Source organism: Streptopelia decaocto (assembly GCF_964273445.1).
Source record: "Streptopelia decaocto genome assembly, chromosome: 2".
Lineage (NCBI taxonomy): Eukaryota > Metazoa > Chordata > Aves > Columbiformes > Columbidae > Streptopelia > Streptopelia decaocto.
This window is the reverse complement of record NC_138655.1, coordinates 129,202,776-129,225,270: the sequence shown is the minus strand read 5'-3', so window position 1 is coordinate 129,225,270 and position 22,495 is coordinate 129,202,776. Positions and strand designations below refer to the sequence as shown.

At 39.3% G+C, this 22,495-nt stretch overlaps 1 protein-coding gene across 7 annotated transcripts in view; it reads right to left on the bottom strand.

The window, feature by feature from the left end:
* Positions 1 to 22,495, bottom strand: part of OSBPL3 (oxysterol binding protein like 3) — a 90,011-nt gene that overhangs the window by 31,306 nt on the left and 36,210 nt on the right. For 5 of the 7 annotated variants that reach the window (XM_082047001.1, XM_082046999.1, XM_082047004.1 and 2 more), the window contains 6 exons: positions 14,841 to 15,083; positions 5,223 to 5,342; positions 4,969 to 5,022; positions 4,647 to 4,760; positions 3,974 to 4,144; positions 95 to 221 (listed from right to left, as the gene is read on the bottom strand). In XM_082047001.1, coding sequence (XP_081903127.1) covers positions 95 to 221; positions 3,974 to 4,144; positions 4,647 to 4,760; positions 4,969 to 5,022; positions 5,223 to 5,342; positions 14,841 to 14,933 — 679 coding nt within the window. In that variant the 5' untranslated portion in view covers positions 14,934 to 15,083. The remainder of the gene's footprint in view (positions 1 to 94; positions 222 to 3,973; positions 4,145 to 4,646; positions 4,761 to 4,968; positions 5,023 to 5,222; positions 5,343 to 14,840; positions 15,084 to 22,495) is intronic. The other 2 variants (XM_082047003.1, XM_082047005.1) reach the window with 1 other exon arrangement.

Sequence of the window (22,495 nt, the reverse complement as noted above, 5' to 3'; positions counted from 1 at the left end):
AACTATAATGACTTCTTACAGTGTAGTACGCTCACTGTCAATAAAAACTAGGGGAAATATTAGCCTATTTTCAATTTCCTTCAAATATCATTACCTCTTGAACATTTTTCCATGTCTTCAGAAGACTGTAGCCAAGATGAAATCCTGGACTCATTACTCGAAAAGGAAAATGACAAGTTACCTCCAGCTGACAACGAATTCTGTTTGGTCAAGCCGCCTGCCTGTTCCAAATAAGAACAAGTGAATAAGTAACAAATGATATTTTAGTGTTGTATGCACAAAATTTGACAAACAACTGTTGAGGTCCACAGTCAGGCACAAGGACTGAAGGCATCAATAACATGGAAGAAAAAGAGCGTATGAACAAGACTAGGTGTACAGTCATTGAGCATAGCGTCAGGATATCTAACATAACTGCTGTCTGTGAACAGTGGAAATACTAAAGGAACCAAAAAAAATGCTGAAAACTGAATTTTGAGGAAGGGCAAAATTCTGCATCAATTAAGTAAACTTTATACAGTTGAAGAAACATATCTGGACAGGACCAAAGCTGGACATTCTGTTCCTCTCCATGCTCCCCAAAGAAGCCTTCAAAGTAGCTTAAATGCAACAGGCATGTATTTATTCATGCTATTTTCCAGTGAAGATAGCAAGACCTACTAGATGTTATTTAAAAATTTTACTCAAGGTTATATGACTGTAGTATGTGATTTGGCTTGACAGGCCTTAATACATGTGTGACTAAGCACCTCATCTGGGTAAATACCACCCTTTTACAACGTCTCAGTGACCATTTTCAAACTTACCTCATTTTCAGCAATGCCCCTACCAGGTGCTTCAGGAGATGCTGGAAATTCTGTGTAAGAGCTCATTAAGCAGTGCAATTAAGCTTCCAGTGGGAAGAAATTTCTACTCAATACTACTGTCAGTTCGTTATGGCCTATAATGCTGTCTTCTTCTCTAACGTAACTACAAATAATAGCAATTCAAATGCCTAATTAATTTTAGACCTTACTAAACCTTTCATCTTTAATAACGTCTGTGTCCAGAAGTTGCACAAATGACATGCTTTGTCAACATCTTGTTTAAAATCAGTTTTACAATGTTTCATCTAAACTAATATTACATGACTGTTTTACTGGTTATGAGAAAAGCTGACTAAGGTGTTTGGCTCTTCTCTAAAGCAGTCACAAACTTTGTTACCCCTTGCTCACTTTATGTCAAAACTCAGGTAGCTTAGGTAGCACTGGTTTTAAATCTGTTCATAGGAAACATCATCTACATCTCAGTCAGTTGCCATTTTCTTAGTTGGTCTTTTAAAATTTACAGTATAAGCTTCAACTTGAGTTGCAGAATAAAATAAAATGCCCTATCCATGTGATGTCATTCAGTATGGTGTCAATTCATATAGTCAGTATGCAATAAGCACACTTTTAAAATTAATCTAGGTAGCTTAGCTGTTTTATTCATACATAAAATTGTATGAGCTCTAGTTATCTATATATGTATACTCATGTAATAACCTCAGCACCCTTTAAAAGCACAAGTAAACTGAATTTAAAGATGAGCAATTGCAGTGGCACTTTGTGAAAAAATCCCACATTTATCTCTTCAGAAATCTAGCTCATATAATCAGCTTTTCCAGAATTCATATACATGAAGGGCACACAAGCAGGAGGGTAGAAGGAAGCAGGCATTACCAAGAAACAGGCAAAACAGAGTTTGTGTAGCTCCAGTTAGCATAGTTTTGGGTTTGATCAGCATGGCTAAGCTTTAGATTCCAAGCATTCCACATAAATGTATGTAGGTAGATAAACCTACCTCTCAACAACAACTGAAAAAAACAAAATTAAAAAAAAAATAGTGAAAACTGATCATGTGTTTCTAAAGGCAAATAAAATGTAATGCAAAGTTCACTTGATATATTTTTCTCAAAATAACCTAACTGCTGGATTCATATCAACTAACATCAAGCTAGGGCTACTGTAAATTGGCAAACTTCCATTTAGCTTCAGCTGAGCTAAGGTGATTAACTGCAGCTTAAGAACTATCCCGTTCTATTTTTCACATGAAAATAAGTAGGGCTTCTTTGCAGTGCAAATCTGGATTAATAAATTATAAGTGAATTAAAGTATTTCATGCCAAAGAAGAAATGGTTAGTTTCTTGACAAGGAACATAGATTTTAGATATGCTGGCCACGTGGATTTTTTTTTTCTTGTGTTTTTGTTTTGTTTTGTTGTTGGTTTGGGGTGGTTTTTTTTGAGAGAGAGAGAGAGAGGGGGATTGCACAGGCATAGAGATATCAGGGGCTTTGCAATGTTCCACTTTTGCCCTCGGTATTCTCCTCCTCTATCCCAGTTGTTTTTTGGGAGAAAATAACCAAATGGCCACAAGATGTTTGCCATTTCCTTGCAGACACAGCCTGGGAAGAGCAGGCTGGCAGAGCCACAAAGGTGCTGGCACAGCAGAGAGCTCGCCGGCAGCTCTTTGCACAACAGCCCTGTTACTGACACACGGTGAGTTACTGTTTGCTCAGCCACCCACTCACACAGATCCTCTGCCTCTCAGCCACCAGTAAAGACCTGTGCAGGCACATGGAAACACTTTGGCTGGAAAGACCTTTAAGATCGAGTCCAACTGTTAACCTAACATCTCCAGGGATGGTGACTCCACCACTTCCCTGGGCAGCCTGTTCCAATGCCTGACAACCCTTTCTGTAAAGACACGTTTCCTAACATCCAAACTAAACCTCCCCTGGCACAACTTGAGACCATTTCCTCTTGTCCTGTCACTTGTCACTCAGGAGAAGAGACCAACACCCTCCATGCTACAACCTCCTTTCAGGTAGTTGTAGACAGTGATAAGGTCTCCCCTCAGCTTCCTTTTCTCCAGGCTGAACAGCCCCAGTTCCCTCAGCTGCTCCTCATCAGACTTGTGCTCCAGGCCCATCACCAACTTTGTTGCCCTTCATATTTCTGTTTGGTGAAAGGATAGTCCTACCAAAGTGATGAACCACCAGTATCAGGGAACAAGCCCACTCAGATCCTACAGCAATAGAGCCAGGGGAAGAAAAGACTTAGGTAGGAGGATGAGAAAGAGGTGATTGCTGCTTAGGAGACACTTCTTCTGGATTTGGCAGAAACAGCTGTTTGAGTTATACTAAGCAACACAGTATTACTAAAATAGTCATTAGTCTCAGAAGAGATCATTGGTTCTAGATTGGAACAGAAGAGCTTCTTTGGGTGAACATCAGCAAGACTGCTGAAGGCACAGAGGTTGTCTTCAGGCACAATCACTCTTTCTTGAGACTGCATCAAAGAGATTAAGTCATAGTGATGGACTGAACATTTGTCAGGTCATTTGTGAAACTAAGTCACAGAATTTACCTAAAGAGACGTACACTGCCAACCGGGCCCATCCAGACCCCATACACGCCTACAGCATGGTCCTTGGATTGGTTTGAATAATTCTTCTACCTCAGTTCAAAATAAAAATAGTGGCCACAGGTGGTGGCTCTCAGATAATTCCCATATAGTCCTCAGGTAAGCACAGTCAGATTCATTAATGTAAAAGGGTAGAGGTTTTATTAGCTAACATCTAAATGAAAAAATGCTGAAGGGAAAAAAAAAGTAGCCAAGTGCTCTTCTGGGACCCAGACCAATATTCACCAGCACGTATCAGACAAATACTGATACATGCCTCAAATGTTATGAGAATTCTAACTCAATATCCAGTTTTAAAAGTCATCACAAAATATAATTTACTGCATTAAAACAATATTATAAAATTTAACAGCATCATAGAGAAAACTGCTGGGAGTAGATCAATAAATAATATAATTTTCCTCCTGACATTTTAGATCATAACTTAAACCCCACCACAAACTTCCATTATGGTCTTTACTTAATAAACACAAATCAGACTAATTTAATCCCTGATGAAAGGTGATTATTTATAAATCATAACTATTACCTTTCTACCCGGAGTAGAATCACAGAAACCAGGGAAAGAGTCCGCAGTAGTAGACACAGGGAAGAAAATATTATTGACGTCATGAGGAAACATGGAGATTTCGTTCTGACGGTACATTCTGTGGTGACGAAGTTTCGCTACCCATTCATCAAACAGTTCCTGAGATTTCACCTGCACAAAATTTCAGGGTTTTTAACATTCGCATTCAAAATCAGAAAAAAAGAAACTAAGGTATTGTGTGCTGACTAGACAGCTAGCTTGTCTGACCTTCATTGGCAAAATATTGGAAAAGTTTTTCTCACTATGTTTCTACATACACATTTGACTGTGGAAAATACTTCCTCTATAGGTAAGACAAAGAGCAAGATACAACTACTGAAAACAAAAGCACTTGTGCAACAAGTGCATACCCTTTGCCAAAAAAAGTGCTGAGTGAAAAGAGCGCTGATAAATGTGAGGCATCTTCGAAATTTCTATTTGAAACAGGATTACTGACTCTGGAACTGTACACTAAGGCCTCTCAAGTTATAAAGTGTAAACTAGTCTGCTGAGACTAAAAACTAAGTTATTACTGTAACTAACAGACCTCTTACTATTAAAAAGAAAATAAGATATCCACTGTACCTAACGTCGTTATTTCAGGAGCAAGGTTATAACAATCTCGAAGACCTACCTTCAGATGGTATATCTGCTCTTCTGTATCCAAATCTATACATTTTGTTGATTTCTTTACAGACATGACAGAAAGTCCAACATCAATACAGCCATGAAGCTTCCCTCTCTCTATCTGAAAAAAGTAAAAAGAATACAATCACTCCAGAATAAAACAAAAGGATAGATATTACCTACTGAAATCATCATTTCCCCTCCTTCAACCTACCATTTACAACTGCTGAAACTCTATTTCCCATTGTCAACAATACCGATTTATTGTCATTTTGAACAAAACCGTGTTGTTACCTTAAAATGGCCTTAAAGGGTTTCTGATCACTTACATCACCTTGGCATTTGGAATACTTCAAAATCCCTCTGTCCAAAAAGAAGTATCTCTGTAACCAGAGATATGGAGAATTAAAAAGCAACCAAACTAACAAAACCAACAAACAAACAAACAGCAACCACAACATCCCCCCCATATTTATTTGGAAAACACTTTCTCTGTTCTTAAGTAACCTTTTTGCCACAAAACCACACCAAGCAAGTCCCACTCACATGACGTGGAGCTTTCAGACAAACATTCCCTTCCTACCTTGTGCCAGCCCTTCAAAGGCCATTTCCTCTTTTTCAGCAAGCAGCCCTCCTGCTTCTGGGGCTCCTGGGTACAATTCATTGCTCCCCGGAGTCCTTCTACAATTTCCCAGCTGTCCTGCTTAAAAAAGAAAATCCAAATCTAGATCTTGTTTCTTCAAAAGAACAGAACTGTTAAGAGAGATTCAGAAGGATGAAGGCTATAAATGCAAAAAACCCAAATAACGTTGAAATCTAAGCCTAGATCCGTCTTTATACTTTGTTATGTATCTTCCAAGAGACAAGATTCTTTTTTTTAATTTTTATAAAAATAATACAAACTAAATAAAACACTACTTTCACAACAACATGCTTTGTTGAATATATATGCTTACCAGAATTTTATATGTATATTTTTCTGTACGTACATACATACACACAGTGTACAGCCACAGCCTAGTCACAATTTAGCATACAAAACATTCTGCCATCACAGGCACAAAAAGCCTATGCTAAAAGGACATGCTTTGTACGCTATGAAGCAGAAATAAAAGACACCTTTTATATAAAACTCTTCTGCTCACATTCAGTAACTCAAGGTTTTGGGCTTAGTGTGACTTGCAGCCTCCCTAAAGTAGAAATAATGAAAAAGCCAGAGAAATAACTCTGTTTAGGGAGTACTATGAGGAACCAAACATAAAGGGAGTGTACAAGGAAAATTTAAAAACCACTTCATCAGATACACCTCTAATTAAGAGAGGATGTCTCTTTTTTGCCATCAGGAACTCTTAAAAGAAAGGCCCTGCAGCAACGTAACAGAGAATATATCTCATAACATTTTTATAGTTCTTATTTATGGATTGACTCTAATGAAAATGTAACACGAGTTTCAAGGTTTCTGATCAAAGATCTCACAAATTATTTATTGCCAGCAACCACAGGATTTGACAGATCTAGAATTACAAACAACTGACAGGAAATGGCATGTGCTAGTATCATCCCCATCTATTTGAAAAAGACAAAGAATACTTTAACGTATAGAATTTAACGATGAAAAAGGACTTGCATGAAACACTTTGGGGAAAACGGAACTATCCCAGGTAGGTAAGTACTTGTGGTCCTCCCTGTAAGATACATAGGGAAGCATGACCCTCCAAAAAGTTGACTGCCTCAAAAAAATTTTAAAACAAAAATGAAAGAAAAGTCAGCAATAGTGCTATTTGGCTGTATTGGGTTTGTGTGGCAAGGTTATGGTAGCTGGGATGCTACAGGTGTGGAAGCTTTTGTATGTTTGACAAACCCAATGCCAGCCAGCTGCAAGATGGACCCACCGCTGGCCAAGGCTGAGCCCATCAGTGATGGTGGTAGCAGCTCTGGGATAACACAGTTAAGGAGGGGGCAAAAACCACATGCACAGCAACTGTAGTCAGAGACACAAGTGTGAATGTGTGAGAGAAACAGCTCTGCAGACACCCAGATCAGGGAAGGAGGAGGGCAGGAGGTGCTTCGGGTGCTGCAGCAGAGGTTCCCCTGCAGCCCATGGTGAGCCTGGCTGAGCTGTCCTCTGCAGCCCATGGATGTCCACGGTGGAGCAGAAATCCACCTGTAATGGAGGACCCCACACTGGAGCAGGTGATGCCCGAAGGAGGCTGTGACCCCATGTGAAGCCCAAGCTGGAGCAGGTTCCTGGCAGGATGTGCACACCCATGGAGAGAGGAGCCCAGGCTGGAGCAGGTTTGCTGGCGGGACTTGTGACTCTATGGGAGACCCGGACTGCAGCAGTTCATGAAGAACCGCAGCCTGTGGGAAGGACTCATGTTGGAGTTCATGGAGGACTGTCTCCCATTGAAGGGACTCCACGCTGGAACACGGGAGGAATGTGAGGAGGAAGGAGTGGCAGAGAAAATGTGGGGTGAACTGACCACAACCCCCATTCCCTGTCCCCCTACACCACTGTGGGGGTGGGAGTAGGTAGAGAATTCAGGAATAAAGTTAAGCCTGGAAAGAAGGGAGGTGTGGGTGAAAGGTGTTTTAAGATTTGGTTTTATTTCTCATTATCTTACTCTGAGTAGGAGTGATCTCTACCTGTCCTTATCTCAACCCCAAGCCTTTCATTTTATTTTCTCTTCCCTGTCCAGCTGATGAAAGGGAATGATAGAGGAGCTTTGGTGGGCACCTGGTGTCCAGCCAGGCTCAACCCACCACATTTATCTATCTCCAGAATCCTTAAAATTCACCCCTAGAAACCTAGGAAAAAAACCAAAACAAAACAAAACAAAAAAACCCCAACAAACTACAGTAGGTAATATGCTGATTACTTGAGTAACAAGGCCTAACAGTAAACCATCTTTGAACAGACATTCACTAAACAGCCTAAGGAATCTGATCTCCTTTCTACCACATTCCTGGCAGCACTCCACTGTTTTGTTATTATTTTTCTTGCATTGCACTTCATGGAACAAACTGGAAGGCTGCTCTGCTTCCCTGCCAGCACTACACAACAGGCTGCAAGCAGCAGAAATGTGGTGCTGAGCAGCTCCTGTCATTCAACACCCTACAGGCCATGCAATGGTGTTCTACTACCTGAAGGTAAGTTAAAACTGCAGTTATTCTACCTAAAATTGTTATCATGGCACAATTTTTTTTTGTCTCTACATGTTGGGATTTTATCCTTGTCAGTTTTGTAACAAATAGCTTCTTTATTCCCTCCAGTTTTGAAGGTGTGTTGACAGCGCATTAGATACCATTATTTTGAAACAATTATCAGGAAATCATGTTTTTCCTGTTGAAAACCGTAAGTTACACTCCATATTCTTTGTATTTTTACTACTTTGGGACTTACTTAAAATTCTCAATAAACATGAATCCTGTCCTGCTTTGGGGTAAATTACTATAATATGAGATGAGGGAACAGAGAAGCTACTCATGGATACCACTATTTTATTGGGCTGAAGGAAGAGAAGAAAGCCTCCTGGGCTGTGTCCAGTATGTCAGCCTAACACCAGGCACAGCAGGTAGAGCTCACCAGCTGCAGTTTGACTCAAGTACAAAGGCTCTAAGCCTCCAATATTAAGGACTTTTCCCCTCTCCTTTTTTTTTTTTGACAGAACATTCCAGTCCAAAACCTTGAAAGCCAACGAAAAATGACGTTCCACCACCTCTTGTGCCATAAATCTAAGTTTTGTGACACTAAGTGCTTTCCGTAGTGGGCTTGGATTACTTTTTCCTGTTAAAGGTTACTGATGAAGCCTTATATGATAAGAAGGATTGGGACCGTTATGATGACATAGAGCAGCCTCTTTAAAGATCATTAAATATAGTATAAAGCTACAATTACTTGTACGAGCTGAACTTATTGCTGCTTAAATGTCCACATGTGGATGAAATCTCATTTTCTCAGAAAATATTATCTACTAAATTAGCCAATATAAAAATTAATCTTGACATTAGCCAGTTTCAAATTGGAGACTTGGAAAAAGGTAAATGGTTCACAAAGTGAGAAACCTGATAGAAGTAGTGAAAGATAATTCTAATTAAGGACTACCAGGACAATCTGCAAGATTGAGAAAAATGCTGTGTTTATGGTTTTGTTTCTTTCTTCTTTAAATCAGCCAGAAGAGCTTAAAAGCTGTTTTGCCTGATTACTGAGCAAGCTTCAGTAATTGCCTCAGCTGAAATATATTAAACTACAGTACCCAAACACATAATTCTTCCACTGAGAATTAACTGGACAGCAGTTAAGACTAGTGAATAGCAGGTACTTTTCAATATTCCAGTGTTACACCTAGCGAAGAACTTTGGATCAAGTTCTCAGAAACTCTGGTTAAGCTTGAACAACTGAAGATTGATAAGAGTGGTCTGCTTGCAGAGGTAAACAGAAGGAAGCAGCTGAGAAATTACTCAGCCACTTGCACCCATCTGGAATAGACATGGTGTCAAATAGTTTTGGTAAAACTTTAAAATACGGACTATATTCTGGCCTGCATTCCAACTAAAATTTTGTCTGGGCCACTCCTGCAGTCAGGCACCAGGTGTCTCCCATGTTTCTGCAGGAGAACCACATTTCTCACTGTTCTTCAGGTCAGTGACGTGGCCAAGAAAGTGCCTCCACCATTAAAAAGTGTGAAAGCAGGAAGAAAAGCAAGTGAGAGCACTTCTTCCCATCAAGCAGGCCCAATGTCCTGCCAAGTCTCAGCTGAAGGCAAGTCTCTTACCCACATTTCTGCCCTGGGAACCTCACACTTCAACTGCAAACTTTATGTAAACGTAGCTTTAGTTGGATTAGAAATTAATCCTTTTAAAAGAACAAGACTATTCAATCAACTAAGTTGCCCAAGGAAAGGCAAGGAATAGCTCAGAGAATTAACATTTTGGGGATCTGCTGGATATATGCATGGTACAACAGTGCAGTAACAGCATTTGGTCCCCTTCCACATGTATCTCTCAAAAAGAGTCCAGCCTTTCCCAACTGAACTCCCAAACTCACACATTTTTCAACACACTGCTGTTGCAACTCATTTGGATCCATTCACTCTTGATCCAAACCCTACAGGGTCTTGATCGGTATTTTGTTCAGCAAGAGATCTGACATCTCATTTAATGAGGAAAAAGCGTCAGTTGGCTGTTGCTGGGAGCAGCTGCAGAAGCGAAAGAAAACTGCTTACTCTCTAAAATGAAGGCAAATTAATCAGGCTGGTTGGTTATCAACTGCTCTCATCTGTCTGAAACAGCAGAGGAACAAATTGGAGACATAGGATTTCCTAAAAGCTACTGGAATAATTCAGGTTGTGCTCTATTTTGCTGGTTGTTATCCCGCAACAGGGAACTGGAAGAGGTACCTCAAACCACAGTGCTAAAAAATTAAACAAACCAACCAAACCAAACACCACCACCACCACCTCCCCACCCAAAAAAAAAGGAAAAAAAAACGCACAACAAACTCCCAGCTGAATGGCATTAACAATTCCAGCATAAGCCTGATGTCCAGATTGGTAGTGTCAAGGTTATGACACTACAAAAGATTTTTTTATCATTAGGGGCCAATATCTGCACAAAATGATCAACACTGCATTTGCTGCCCAGGCAGAAGTTTCACTCGAGGCTGAGGGAGGAACATACTCTTTACTTTTCTCAGGCCCAGAGGTGCCCCTTGAAGCACTGGAAATTCATCCTGCAGTAGTTGCTACTTGGCTATACCTGCTCTGTGGCTGAGAAACAAAACAAAACAAAAAACATATACTTTGGTCTTCAGAGGTAAGTCTATCACTAGGTAACAGTAGTCCTTTTCTTTATTTAATAAAACAAATAACTCCTCATTTTTTGCAATATTCTGTACTATACAGCTCCTCAAAGCAAATTATTTCAGGAGAAAGGATGAAGTAATGAGTTTGAACAGCTCTCAGACCAATGCTTGCACTTGCAGCTTCCTGAACGAAACAGATGACAGTGCCAGACTTTCTCCAGTGTAAAATGCAGTCAGTTGTACCGAATATTTTAAAGTGCCAAAAATAGAAGCCCGCTTTGTGAAGGATAAGGGTTGGCATCAGCTGCAACTACAGCATTCGTTACGGTTCATAAAACTGGCAGAAATGATTTAATTTTCTTTTTTAGAACACAAGCTTTTTTAAGCAGTTCTCCTGACATAGAGCTTTTCCTTACTGAATCTATTTTAAAAGTTAGTTAACAAATTAGACTTAAAAATAACTACTAGAATATATCTTCTTCTGCTTACAGGTCAATTTAAATTTGAAGAAGATCAATACCAGTTTTCCTTCCTCACAAAACACAGTTTGAATTATGGGTTTGTGTAAGAGATCCCATTCAATGACTGAAGTAGAAAAGCAGATGTGGGATGTGGCAGTAGCCTCCAACCTGCTATGGGCCTTCAAGGTGAAGCTGGAAAGCTGTCACACTTGATCTGGTGGAAAAAGGGCACCAAGTTTAGCAAAGGAAGGAGCAGGCCCCTCCAAGTCTGCACCTCTGCTTAAGTCAGTTCATTTTTGGCACAGTGGCCTGTCTTCTGCATCACGGGACTTTACTTATACTCTACACCGCTGACACGTGTACTTGTACTTTGTACTATGGGGGTTCCATAGCCCAGTCTAGGGTAGCTGCTTCTTATCTGGTGCCAGTGTGTACCTGCAACACAGTCTGTGCTTAGGAAATCAGAGAGACTCAAAACTCAGATCTCACTATTTTAGGGAGAAAAACAAATGAGCTGTCCAGGTCCCTTCCCTTGCATGTCTCAGAATTTCTTCCTACTTTATCAGATTAAAAAACTGCTGTGTCACATCAGCAACACAGAGAAACAGACCTGTCAGGCAGATCTGTTGTTAACCTGCAAGCAGCAAGCCCAGCTCTGAAGGTCCCTGAGAGAGGCACAAGTGTTTGAAGGAGGAACAAGAAGCCCTCTGTGGATCTGTGGAGCTGGAAGATGAAGGAAAGAATATCAAAGTCATAGCACTACACTCCTCAATCTGCACAGCATATGGCAAAATGATTTAAACTTTCACAGCACTATTCATAAGAAAGTATTAGTAACAGTATTACTTTTCTACTAGGGATTTGCAAAAAAAAAAAAAAAAAAATTAAAAAATGTCTGTGGTACTTTTTAAATTAGGGGATTTCTTTAACAGATTTATAGAACTTTAGATTGTTGCTGTTGACTTAATAGAGCACCTAAAGTGCTGTCATTTAAACTAACACACAGATGGAAAACAACAAATTAAGTAAGTCTCAGACAGCGGTATCACTCATGCCCAGTTTTGTCAGCCCTGAGCAGGTGGGTATTAGCAGGGATGGACTGTGAGGCTGCAATTTACCAATACAGGAGGCTGAGTGAGAAAAGAAGCAATTAACAAAATAAACAAAACTACTCAATCAAGTGTGACAACAAATCCTGCATGGGAAGGGGGAAGCAAAGGGACAGGACACAAGAAATCTCAACCTCCTCACTGCCCAGACCAACAATTTAGATTTTAAAATATATACTATACTATGAGGTTTACACAACTAAAGAGAGGTCCTATCTAGCAAGGTAAAGATCTTTATAATCTGCAAGCCCAGAGCCTTTTGGGGAGCAGGAACAGGGAGAAGATACCCATTCTCACTCAAAGCACTGCTGCGTCCAGGCCAGTAAGTCTCGTAGAATACTGCCTCTGCTAGACCTAAGCGTCCCTCTTTCCACATGCAGCATGGAAGTGTATGTCTAACAAAACATCCACTGAAACATGCTATTGTCACAAACTGGAATTAACAAATAAATTTTTTAAAAAATCAAGGGAAAACCACACACATGTTATTTTTAAGTAAATATCCAGAGTGTATACTGCACGGGATATTTAAATCTTTGTTTTCCCGAGCAAAACAGTTTGTTCTGTAAACTACAAGACAACTTCAGTGTGAAAAACCAGCCACGTGAAAAACACCAGGGAATTAATGGACAGCAATATGCAGCCATGCACATAAACACTGACCATGATGAAAGAAACTGTAATTTAGAATTTTTCTATCTTTCTAAATTTTACTAATTTGAAGGAAGACATCTAGATCACTTTAGCAGATGCAAAACAAGTTACAGGATAAGCTAGGAAGTTATTGCACTTGGTAAAGAAGGAAATAAAGTATTAAAGTATTCCTTACAAATATTAGAAGTTCCTATTTAAAAATAAAAATAATAGACCAGTTGAACCTTAAAAAGCACACATAATTTCTGAAAAACATGTTTGCAAATTTTCAGACTATGTAAGCAAGCAGAGCTTCTAGCCCTGCTTAGTGATCATTTCCCAGCACATAACAAGTCACACAAACTCCTCAATTCCGTAGTCTTGCCTCTGCCATTACCAGCCCCTGAAAACATGGACTGCCAGTCAACCAATGTATGTTCCCTAGATGCAAAAGTATACTGTTGGTATTGCAATGACTGACAATGAAAAGATTAACATTGAAACACTGATCAAAGTGGGGATACTTATCATGATGTCCCATGTTATAATATCACAAAGAAATATCAACTGTATCACTCTTCGATACACATGAGGAAACAACCTACTTTATACCTCCATTTAGCTTGATCTGACAGGTGTATGAGAGGCAATTTACCATCTGCCTGGCTATAATGCATGATCATGGATGTACCAGGAATACAAGCAAAACACCGAGGTGCAGCTCTCACCTTGACCAGGTACACTTCACATTTTTGTACAAGGATCAGAGACTAAAAAAATTCAGGACTGACAAGATAACATTAAACCTTACTGAACTATTCATTTTCTCCAAAGAGAGCAGGTGAGGACACAATGGACAAGGAATGGAACCCACTATAATAGCATCAAAAACCTGAGCTAGCCAACAGATTTTATCATGTTAAATGGCAATAAGTGAGGTTCTTGCAGAAATTGTTTCTGCATAAATCTGGTTCCTTATACAGGCTGCTTAACACATCAGTGGATTTAGTCATGCTCATGCAAATCTTGTTACTAAAATACTACATTATTACACTTAGTAGACACAAACTGTTGAAACAGACAATACCAAATGTTTCAAATTACACTTTTTAAAGGTAATCTCATACTGAGGATACAAAAAAAGACATGCCAAAAGCAAGTATTTCTTTGCTCAGTATACTAGACATGCACAGCATTCCTTATAAGCAGAGCACTTTAAAAGGCATAAATTGTTCAGAGATTTGTCTGCCTTGCCAATTTTATGTAGAGAGCCAGAAGTCTCAGAAAAGCAGGTGCTATTTCAAAACACAGCTGAGGTCTCCAAAGCTTTAGGGGGATTTGGATGCTCAATTCCAATTAATACTTCAACCTGAGCCAGCTTCAAGAGCTCCACTAAGCCAGGAGCTGTACAAAAAAAAAAATTTATGTCAAGCACATTGCTCACAATTTAGCAAGCATGGATTGAGTGTGTTTAAGCTTAATTCTCAGTGTGGCTGCAGGTCAATGTTTCTTGCCCACCAACAAAAGCTGTCTTCAGCAGTCTGGTGCAAACACTCGTAAAAATGTCTTTTAAAACTGTGAGGTTTAAAGTACAGCAGCAGCTCTGCAGAAAACAAAGCATGCTTTGCATTAGTCACCCAGATGCACCACATTACACAAATACTTATTTTCTTAACTAGAGTTCTACAGCAACAACCAGCACACACAGGCATTCACAGGCACTTTTTCATTGTCAAAGAGGCCCTAGTTCAAGTTTCAGAAAAATGCCTTCTCTTTCAGACACACGGGCACACCTTTGCCTGGAAACCCGAGATAAGCAGAGCAGGTACGCAATATCCTACCACAAAAGTGGTATCCTAAATGGAAGATTTGGGATTTCAGGATCAAATCACTGAGACCAAGCCTTTACACCAGCAATATTTCACTATAAAGACACCACACATACAACAGGGCAGAAATTCAAAGTCACTGTTGGCATTCCAGTTGTGCAAGTGCCTGCTCTTTGGTAATGTGTTTAATGCACCACAAAATAAGACAGAGCTACCAACTACAAAAAGAGAGTAAAGAAAACAAAGAAGTGATGAAATAAACAAGCAACAGGAAAAGAGAGTTTAAGAGTTTTGCTGATATTCAAGAGCAAAAGTAACAGCCAGACTTAGTAATGCTTTCAGTTTGGTTAAAAAAGTTTGTACTACCTGTCGACTTCCCTGCTTGGAGGAACAGCTGCTAGTACTTCTTGAAGGAGACAACATTTTCTGGGATGCACCAAGGCTTTTTTCTTCACTCATGATGCAATACCATTTGTTTCACATAAGCTCACTTAGAACACCATTAAAAGGTAATTAAGAAAACGTTTTGGAAGACTCCTGAGAGAAACGCAGAACTCATCCTTCACCCAAATGCAGTCCAGTGGCATGATCTGCATCCCAGGGAAATTCCTAAAAGGGAAAAGAAAAACAAAAAGTCAAGTTCTCAGATACTGTCTCTTCCTGTCATTCTGTAGCATGAATCATAATAAAGCCTTCAGTAATACAAGCTGACCGCACTACTGTACAGTATTAGAAATACATCTAGCAATCAAGTCTCAAACGGGAACAACATGAATTTTGGATCCTAAACACATGCTTCAATCATCACTATTTATTCAGAGGACAAAGTAGAGTATCAAGCATCTTTTAGAATATTTAAATTCTTTAAAAAATAATAAAGACACACAAAGTACAATAAATATCTATATAAAATGGAACAAAACATCCTCAAAATGTGAAGAAAGCATCTAAGAAAATACCTCCCAAAAAAGATGGTGAGTAATCAAAAAAAAAACCCTCTTTTTCCCAGTTTCTTGATAAATTAATCAAGTAAGCATGGTTTCAGCTTGTAAGGAAAAAATAATAAATCTCTCTATATAAACAAGCAATACATAAAAGCAGTGAGCTTGCAAACTCAGCTCACTTTGCATGACCGCTCTTAGCTAGAATCAGAAAGTTTTAACTATTGTCACATCAGTTGTCTCAGTCAGTGACTGGAAGATTAATTAACAGTCTGTTTAATAACAGTGCTGTTTGCAGCATGTGCAAATAAAAGCCAAGCCAGAGACTCCCAATAATGGATTTCTAGTGTGGGCAGGAGTTGTCATGGTAACTGCATATTTTTTTTGAAAACCAGAGGACATAACACAAGGGTGATGCTCTCCAAAACCTGGAGTAGCAGAGCAGCTTTGTGAATTGCGTATCACTTCAGATTTTGTCTTAGGCAAGGGGTTTGCACATTAGGAAAAGTGTAAAAACCACCACTGAGGAAGATAAGGAAGTTTCCACACAGAGAAATTTCCTTGCTGAAACAGGGAGGCAACTATTTCACAGTCCTCTTGCTTGCAGTGTCAGAACAGTCCTGAACTGGGCTCACTGGTTACTGAAGTTTACCATACATCTTTTCTTGAAGAGGCTCAGAAACCTATTCTGACAGAAGCAGCATTTTAAGATCTCTAGTAAAGCACTTTATGTATTTTCAGAATTAATTTCTCTTAAAAAAAACAAAACACAAAAAACACCCAACGAACCAACAAACCCCAGGTGTTAGACTTAAAATGAAGAAAACAGTACGCTGCAGAAAACTTGTCTCCCTATTCAGATAGTCTGAAGCACCCAAATTCCAAACAAAAAACTTTTCCAACCTACACTGCCTCTTTGGCAATATAGTTTGCTGTAACATTTCAACCAACATGCCCTCTTTTCACCTGCAACAAGGTCCTTCTTCACAGCATTTACCTTATCTAGTTAGAAATACTCAGTTACCATAATGAGATTTACAATGAAATTACTACTGAGATTAGGAATAGTGAGTTTAGGTGAAGGTATAGTCACTTCCTATCTAAAAGATAAATTTGTGTGGCATTTCATTAAGAACTAGCACTTTTAACAGGTTTAGATTTCTCTCAATTTATGCAGGTTTTAAACTGTAGAGTAAGCATAAACTATAACTTTCTTGCTTAGTTTCAAGCTGCATTTAGTAAAAGAGTTTAATGATAACATCTCTGTTAAGAAGCAGAGGTCAAATATTCACCACAGGAATGGAAACACACTTCCTGCAAACTCATCGTTCGGATACCCTCTTGCACGTACCATGCAGCAAGTGCTTTACTTTTTTGGCACACTGCTTGCTCAGATAACCGTCTGTCCTCTTCACTGCTCCACATCCAAAATGACCACTTTATCACTTGGCTTTCATTGGTGACTATCTGACTTTTTGGAAAAGCGTGGCAGAGCGTATGGCAAGAAACAGGCTCTAACTTGCAGTAAAATGCACTGAAAGTTGTCATCGGTACCTTGAGGGTGTATCTCCAGGACACACTGTATGCAAGTTATACAATGCCCTTTGCCTGTTTGAACACATAACACAGGGGTTGTGATGTACTGGAAGCATCAGGTAAGTGGAAAAAAAAATGAGGTCTCATGGACTTTAACACAAAAACAATCCATATAATCAGAAGAGTATTTCTATCATCACATTTGTGGTGTGGAGTCTAAAGGAAGTTAAGGTGTGGCTGTATTAGTATTTTAGGACAGAGCAGAAGGGAACTTCTGCTGCGAATCTCCTGGTGCCCCTAGTCTTGCAACATTTAGGTTTGCACTGCAGGACAGTCTTGAAACACGGAAAGCAAATTCCTTTTGGATGAACTGTGCTCTGGGAGCACATCCAGTGCTCATAGCGTTGAGTCCACGGGACCAGACTAGAGCTAGTCCTGACTAGTCCCGTCCTGGTGTGGATGTTGGGTCCTCACCTTTAACTGATTCCCTACAAAGGTTCACTTTTACTGCACTGCTCCACTTGCTTACACTGACATCAAATAGACACAGACTTACACCACCTAAGTATTTAAGATCTCCCGGGGCAACGTCATTTGTCTTTCTCAAATCAGAAAGAGAGACGGGCACTTCTCCAGAGTTCAAGTAAGCTGAAGGTGACTCAGCCACCTAACCAGAGGTGCTTAAATGAGGAGCAGGTGACAGGTGGGGTAAATCTGACAGAGAGCACCTCAAGTATTTTGTCAGTCTGCTTCCAAAATGGGGCTTTGGAATTTCCTTTTATTCCTTCAAATTATCTACTACATGGGCTGAAGAAAAAGCTTTTAGTACCAGCCCTGAAGAAGTCAGGAGTGAAGTGTGCCCGCTCTTCAAATTGTTTTATTATTTTATGTGTGTTTTCCAGTAATTTAACCTACTACCTTGAGATTTCCAGATTTGAATGTGCAAGTGCATATGAATAATTAACACGGCCCCAGCTTATCTGTGAAAACTGGTGCATGCTCCAGCAGCTACTTTGTGCCTTTTTAAAAAAAAAAAATCTCTTCAAGTTCAGGGGAAGGGAAAAAAAAGAGAGAGAGAAAAAAAAAAGAAAACTGGTTGCCCTTCAACAATAACCCATTTATTCTTCCTGAAAGGTGCAAAAACACTGATCTCACATCCCAAACTGACTCTCATATTCTGGCTGCCAGCAGCAGTGACTGGGCCTCTCTAGGGCAACTGGTGTTTTACATTACTGGTGGAACTTAAGGCTACCAGGTACAAGCCCAATTACAACTGTAAAGCAGACATTAAGATCAGTATTATGCTAACTAAGCTAAGATTGCAGCTAAAATTAATGTTTTGAGGCCATTATTATCCAGGTGCAATACATTTTGCTTCTCCCCAAGCCACACTGTGTTTGTGGTCACCTTTTCTCCAGAGCACACAGCACCACTTACTCTGTGTATTCCAAAAAGACCAATCAAAGGTATGAGACTGAGGCTAATCCAAATAAATTTAGGGCAGGAAATCTTCACAGGTGCTAAGTATTGGCCTAATTGTTCATTATCAAGTCAACAGCAGCAAAAGTAGGCCAAGAGAGTACTTTTGCAAATGACCTCACCAGGTGCATTTTAAAGAATTAAGAATACATGAGTAGCAAAATAAATAACTTACGCTTTTTCTATGGATAAACAATGTTTAATCCAATTCCTTAATTGTATTCTTTAAACATGTGCTCATTAGAGCATAAGCAAAACAGCGCTGGGTGCGTGGGGGATTCACTCTGCCCAACACACACACTTTTAACAATAAGAAGTGTGCTTAAATACAGTAAGGTATTACATATTCATAATGACCCCAGAAATGCCTATACATATTCATGACCTTTCCCGCTTTTTATTAAAATGAGTCTCAGATAACCATTTACATATTCCCCTCCTTGGCCCTCCCCTGTTGCGCCTGTGCAATGTCACTTGGTGAATTTGAGGAAGGGTCTTTAGGGGTCTTTGGATGAAGGCTCCTTCAGCTTCGTCACAGTGAACTTTTTACCTTTGGCTCATTAGGAGGAACTGGCTGGAACCCAAGCTACCAAACTGACTGAAACCAGACTGGCGCCCCCTTTTTGCTGTAAATCTTGGCCATCTTGTCTCCTCAAGGTTGCAGCTGGTGCTGTAAAACTTCTTACCTCGGCATTTAATGAAGTCCTGCTTTTTTTAGCACAATTAGTTACATACAGCTCTAAACTAGATATTAATTATGTGGTTTAAAATTTTAGCTTGTTAGTAGGCCCTTATTGTATAGTTGCTTAACCCTTAAAATGTTAGTTCCCTCTATCAATATAACTTCCTAAACAAGTTTCATAACTTTTTACATAGAACTTAACCACCTTTCCCTTTTCCAAGTTCAGAGTCCATGCCTCATTTGGTTATACCTGTAAACATTAAACATCTTAGCACGAATCACAACTGCATTTTTCACAGTAGGCAAGTGTTATTTATAGCTACTACAGCCTAAACTTATAAACAGCACTTATCTCTACTTATCATCTGGTACTAAGAACCTTATCATTCTACATCAATTAAAGCTAATGCAAACATGATGCTATATACAACAGGAAAACCTATTTTTTTTTTAAAAAAGTACCATCCTAAATTGTCCTCAAACCTTTAAAACTGCACTAATTCAAAGCAGCTTCTCAGTATCACAATTAATCTCTTGCAACTCTCAAAGCAATAAGATTACAGCAAAATCCAAGTTTTTCCGTATCTCACACAAAAGAAGCAGAAATTCGGAAAAAAATTGAAAACTGCACTAAAAAAAAAAAAAAAAAGCAACATTATGCAATTATTTTTATTACCGCTCTGGAAGAAAAAGAAAGCCTTAGCAGCTGCTTCAGAGCTGATTCAGCAGTGAAAGAACACTGAAGAGAGATTGTGAGCACCAAAACTGGAAGCGTACATCTCATTCTATAACTGTAGTCAATTAAGGTTTTGTGGATAGAAGAATGGGAACAACAGAAAGCCTGATGAGAGTCATGTGGACACAGCAAGCACAGGACTGAGCAATCCCAATCAGACTTGCCAGCAAAACTGAGTGACTGTCACTGAATTGAAAAAGAATCTGTATTGAAACATTTGCTCTGTAGCTATTATTAAATGACAGAGTTACATTCACTCGTGCCCACCTGAATAAACAAAACAATAGCCTTTTCTAACTAACGCTTTCATGGATTTCTCTGTTATACTTCAAATTGTCAGCTTTAATCTATCCTAGTGTCTTATCTGGCTGAAAAAAGGAAAGAATTATTTATAGACTACAGATATGCTATGTATAACTACTGGATGTGTATTTCTGAGGAGGGTATTAGCTGTTCCTGACTTACCATAAGATTCATATTATTGAAGGGCAAAGTGCACAAATACTGTAGTGTTGCAGAAGAAAACTTGCAGAAACAAGCATAAAATGGTTTAAAACAACTAAGTTATTAAATTCTCTTTGAAAGCAAACATTCGAACAACAGGAAGTATTTCAGAACTGCCTACCATCAGACCGGCACCATCTCTAGACATCGACCAAATCACAACCTTTGCTGAGCAGATGCTTTCATTAGCCATAGACACATGCTACTCTCTGAAGTAGTCTGTGATGCAAAGAAACAGTTATTTCCATCTAGCCCACCTCCTTAGGGAGGCTGTTGTAGTAATTAAATCACACTGACCCAAAAGAGGAAAATCTAGTTCAAACAAAACTCTCTGAATTGCCTAATCAAGAGCTACACAGAGTGGGAAAGAGAAAAAGGTAGAAAAATGGCAAATATACTCCATCTAACACCTGATTATATTTCATATATAATGTTCATTTCATGATAAAGGAAAATCCTGCATGTTCCAATGTACAGAAAACAAAGATCCAAACCAAAAAAACAGAAAGACTCCAGCAGAATACATCCCAAGGAAGACATCAAAGAGCACCACACTTCCATATCACGGCTACTCGGACTCCTGAAGCAAAGCATATATCTGCTCTTCTACTAGCCTTTGAGGCAAATAATCCAGTCCTTATATTATAAAAATTTTATAGAAATTTAGAAATAGGTCAATTAGTATCCTGAAATATGAGTCTATATAAAAATACCACTTTTCACTTACATCCATAGAAACCAATTGTAATACTGCATGCAACATGATTAACTTTAAATGCATAATCTTGACATTATTTCTACCCCCCAGGAGATCCGCAATAGTGACACTTCTATGAAAAGAATTTGCTGCGTATATATTCTAGACAGATATGTTAAAAATCTTGGTGACTAGCAATAAGGAAAATACATGCAGTAATGTCTGTATTATTATGGTAATTAGTTAGCTGTCAAACCACCTTTTCCACTCAACTTTTAATCACAGTTGAGAAACATAACTAACAAGACTGACCTAGCTCACAGTCAGGTCCTAAATAATGAATAATTCTCCTTGTCCCCCCCTTTCAGAAAAAGATTTGACTAAGGTTCAGGGTTCTTATGGACATGGTTTAGTGCCAGAGTTAGGTTATGGTTGGACTCGATCGTGAGGGTCTCTTCCAACTGAAATGATTCTGTGATTCTAAGTACAGCTCAGGGCTCTCCAGCAGGAGCCACCAGACTGAGTGGGGACCCACATGTCCCCTCCAGCTCCTTGCGAGACCCTTGCACACACACAACTGAGAAGCCAGAAGCTGGGGGACCACAGGAACCGGTTTGTGACCCAGTGACAGAGGAGTCCACAGTCTCCCTGTCAAGAGGACAGATCAGAAAATCAGAGCTCCTGAGCTGTGACCAAAGCCTGTACTAGGAGCACACATGCTGCATTGCAGCAGTGCTAATGGAGTTGCTCAATTAATAAAACAGTGGGTCTGTTTCCACTGGAAATGCCATTCATCCAGCAAAGAACTTAAAAGTGAAAAGACAAAGAATGCTCAGGCTTATTATCATTTGCAGAAAGGGAAGTAACAAGCACATGGTATCATTTTACAGCCTGTACTAAAAACCGTGGAGAGGCCCATCTGTTAATGATAATGTCCATGAGGTGGTAGGAGTGGAAACATCACCATCAGAACTTTGGTATGAGCTTGGTTGCCTTTAATTGTTCTGCTGTTACTATTTAAAGCTTTGCTTTGTTCACTAAAACAAAGATATTCTACTGACACCCCAAGGCTTATTCCTTTTTATAACTACACTCATTATTACCAAAACGTTGCTGAGATACAGACTGTTTTTTCTCCTAGATCAGTTTTGATAGTCACAGTGTTAGTTCTGGAAGTCAATGCTTTCTCATGGAAGTATCTGTCGGTCTGTCAGCATGTAGTAATTCAAGATCTTAAGACAGCACTGTCTGTACATCAAGAAAAAGACATCACTTTCCTGTCAAATCATTGAAGGCATCCAAGTAACTTTGAATCAGACTGTCTCTTTATGACCTGATAAGCTGCATAATGCTGTGAGATGCATAAATCTACCAAGGTTGACATCAAGCAATGTATTTTACTAAACCAGCTAACACAGTTGGTTTAACTATGGAGAAACAAACCCA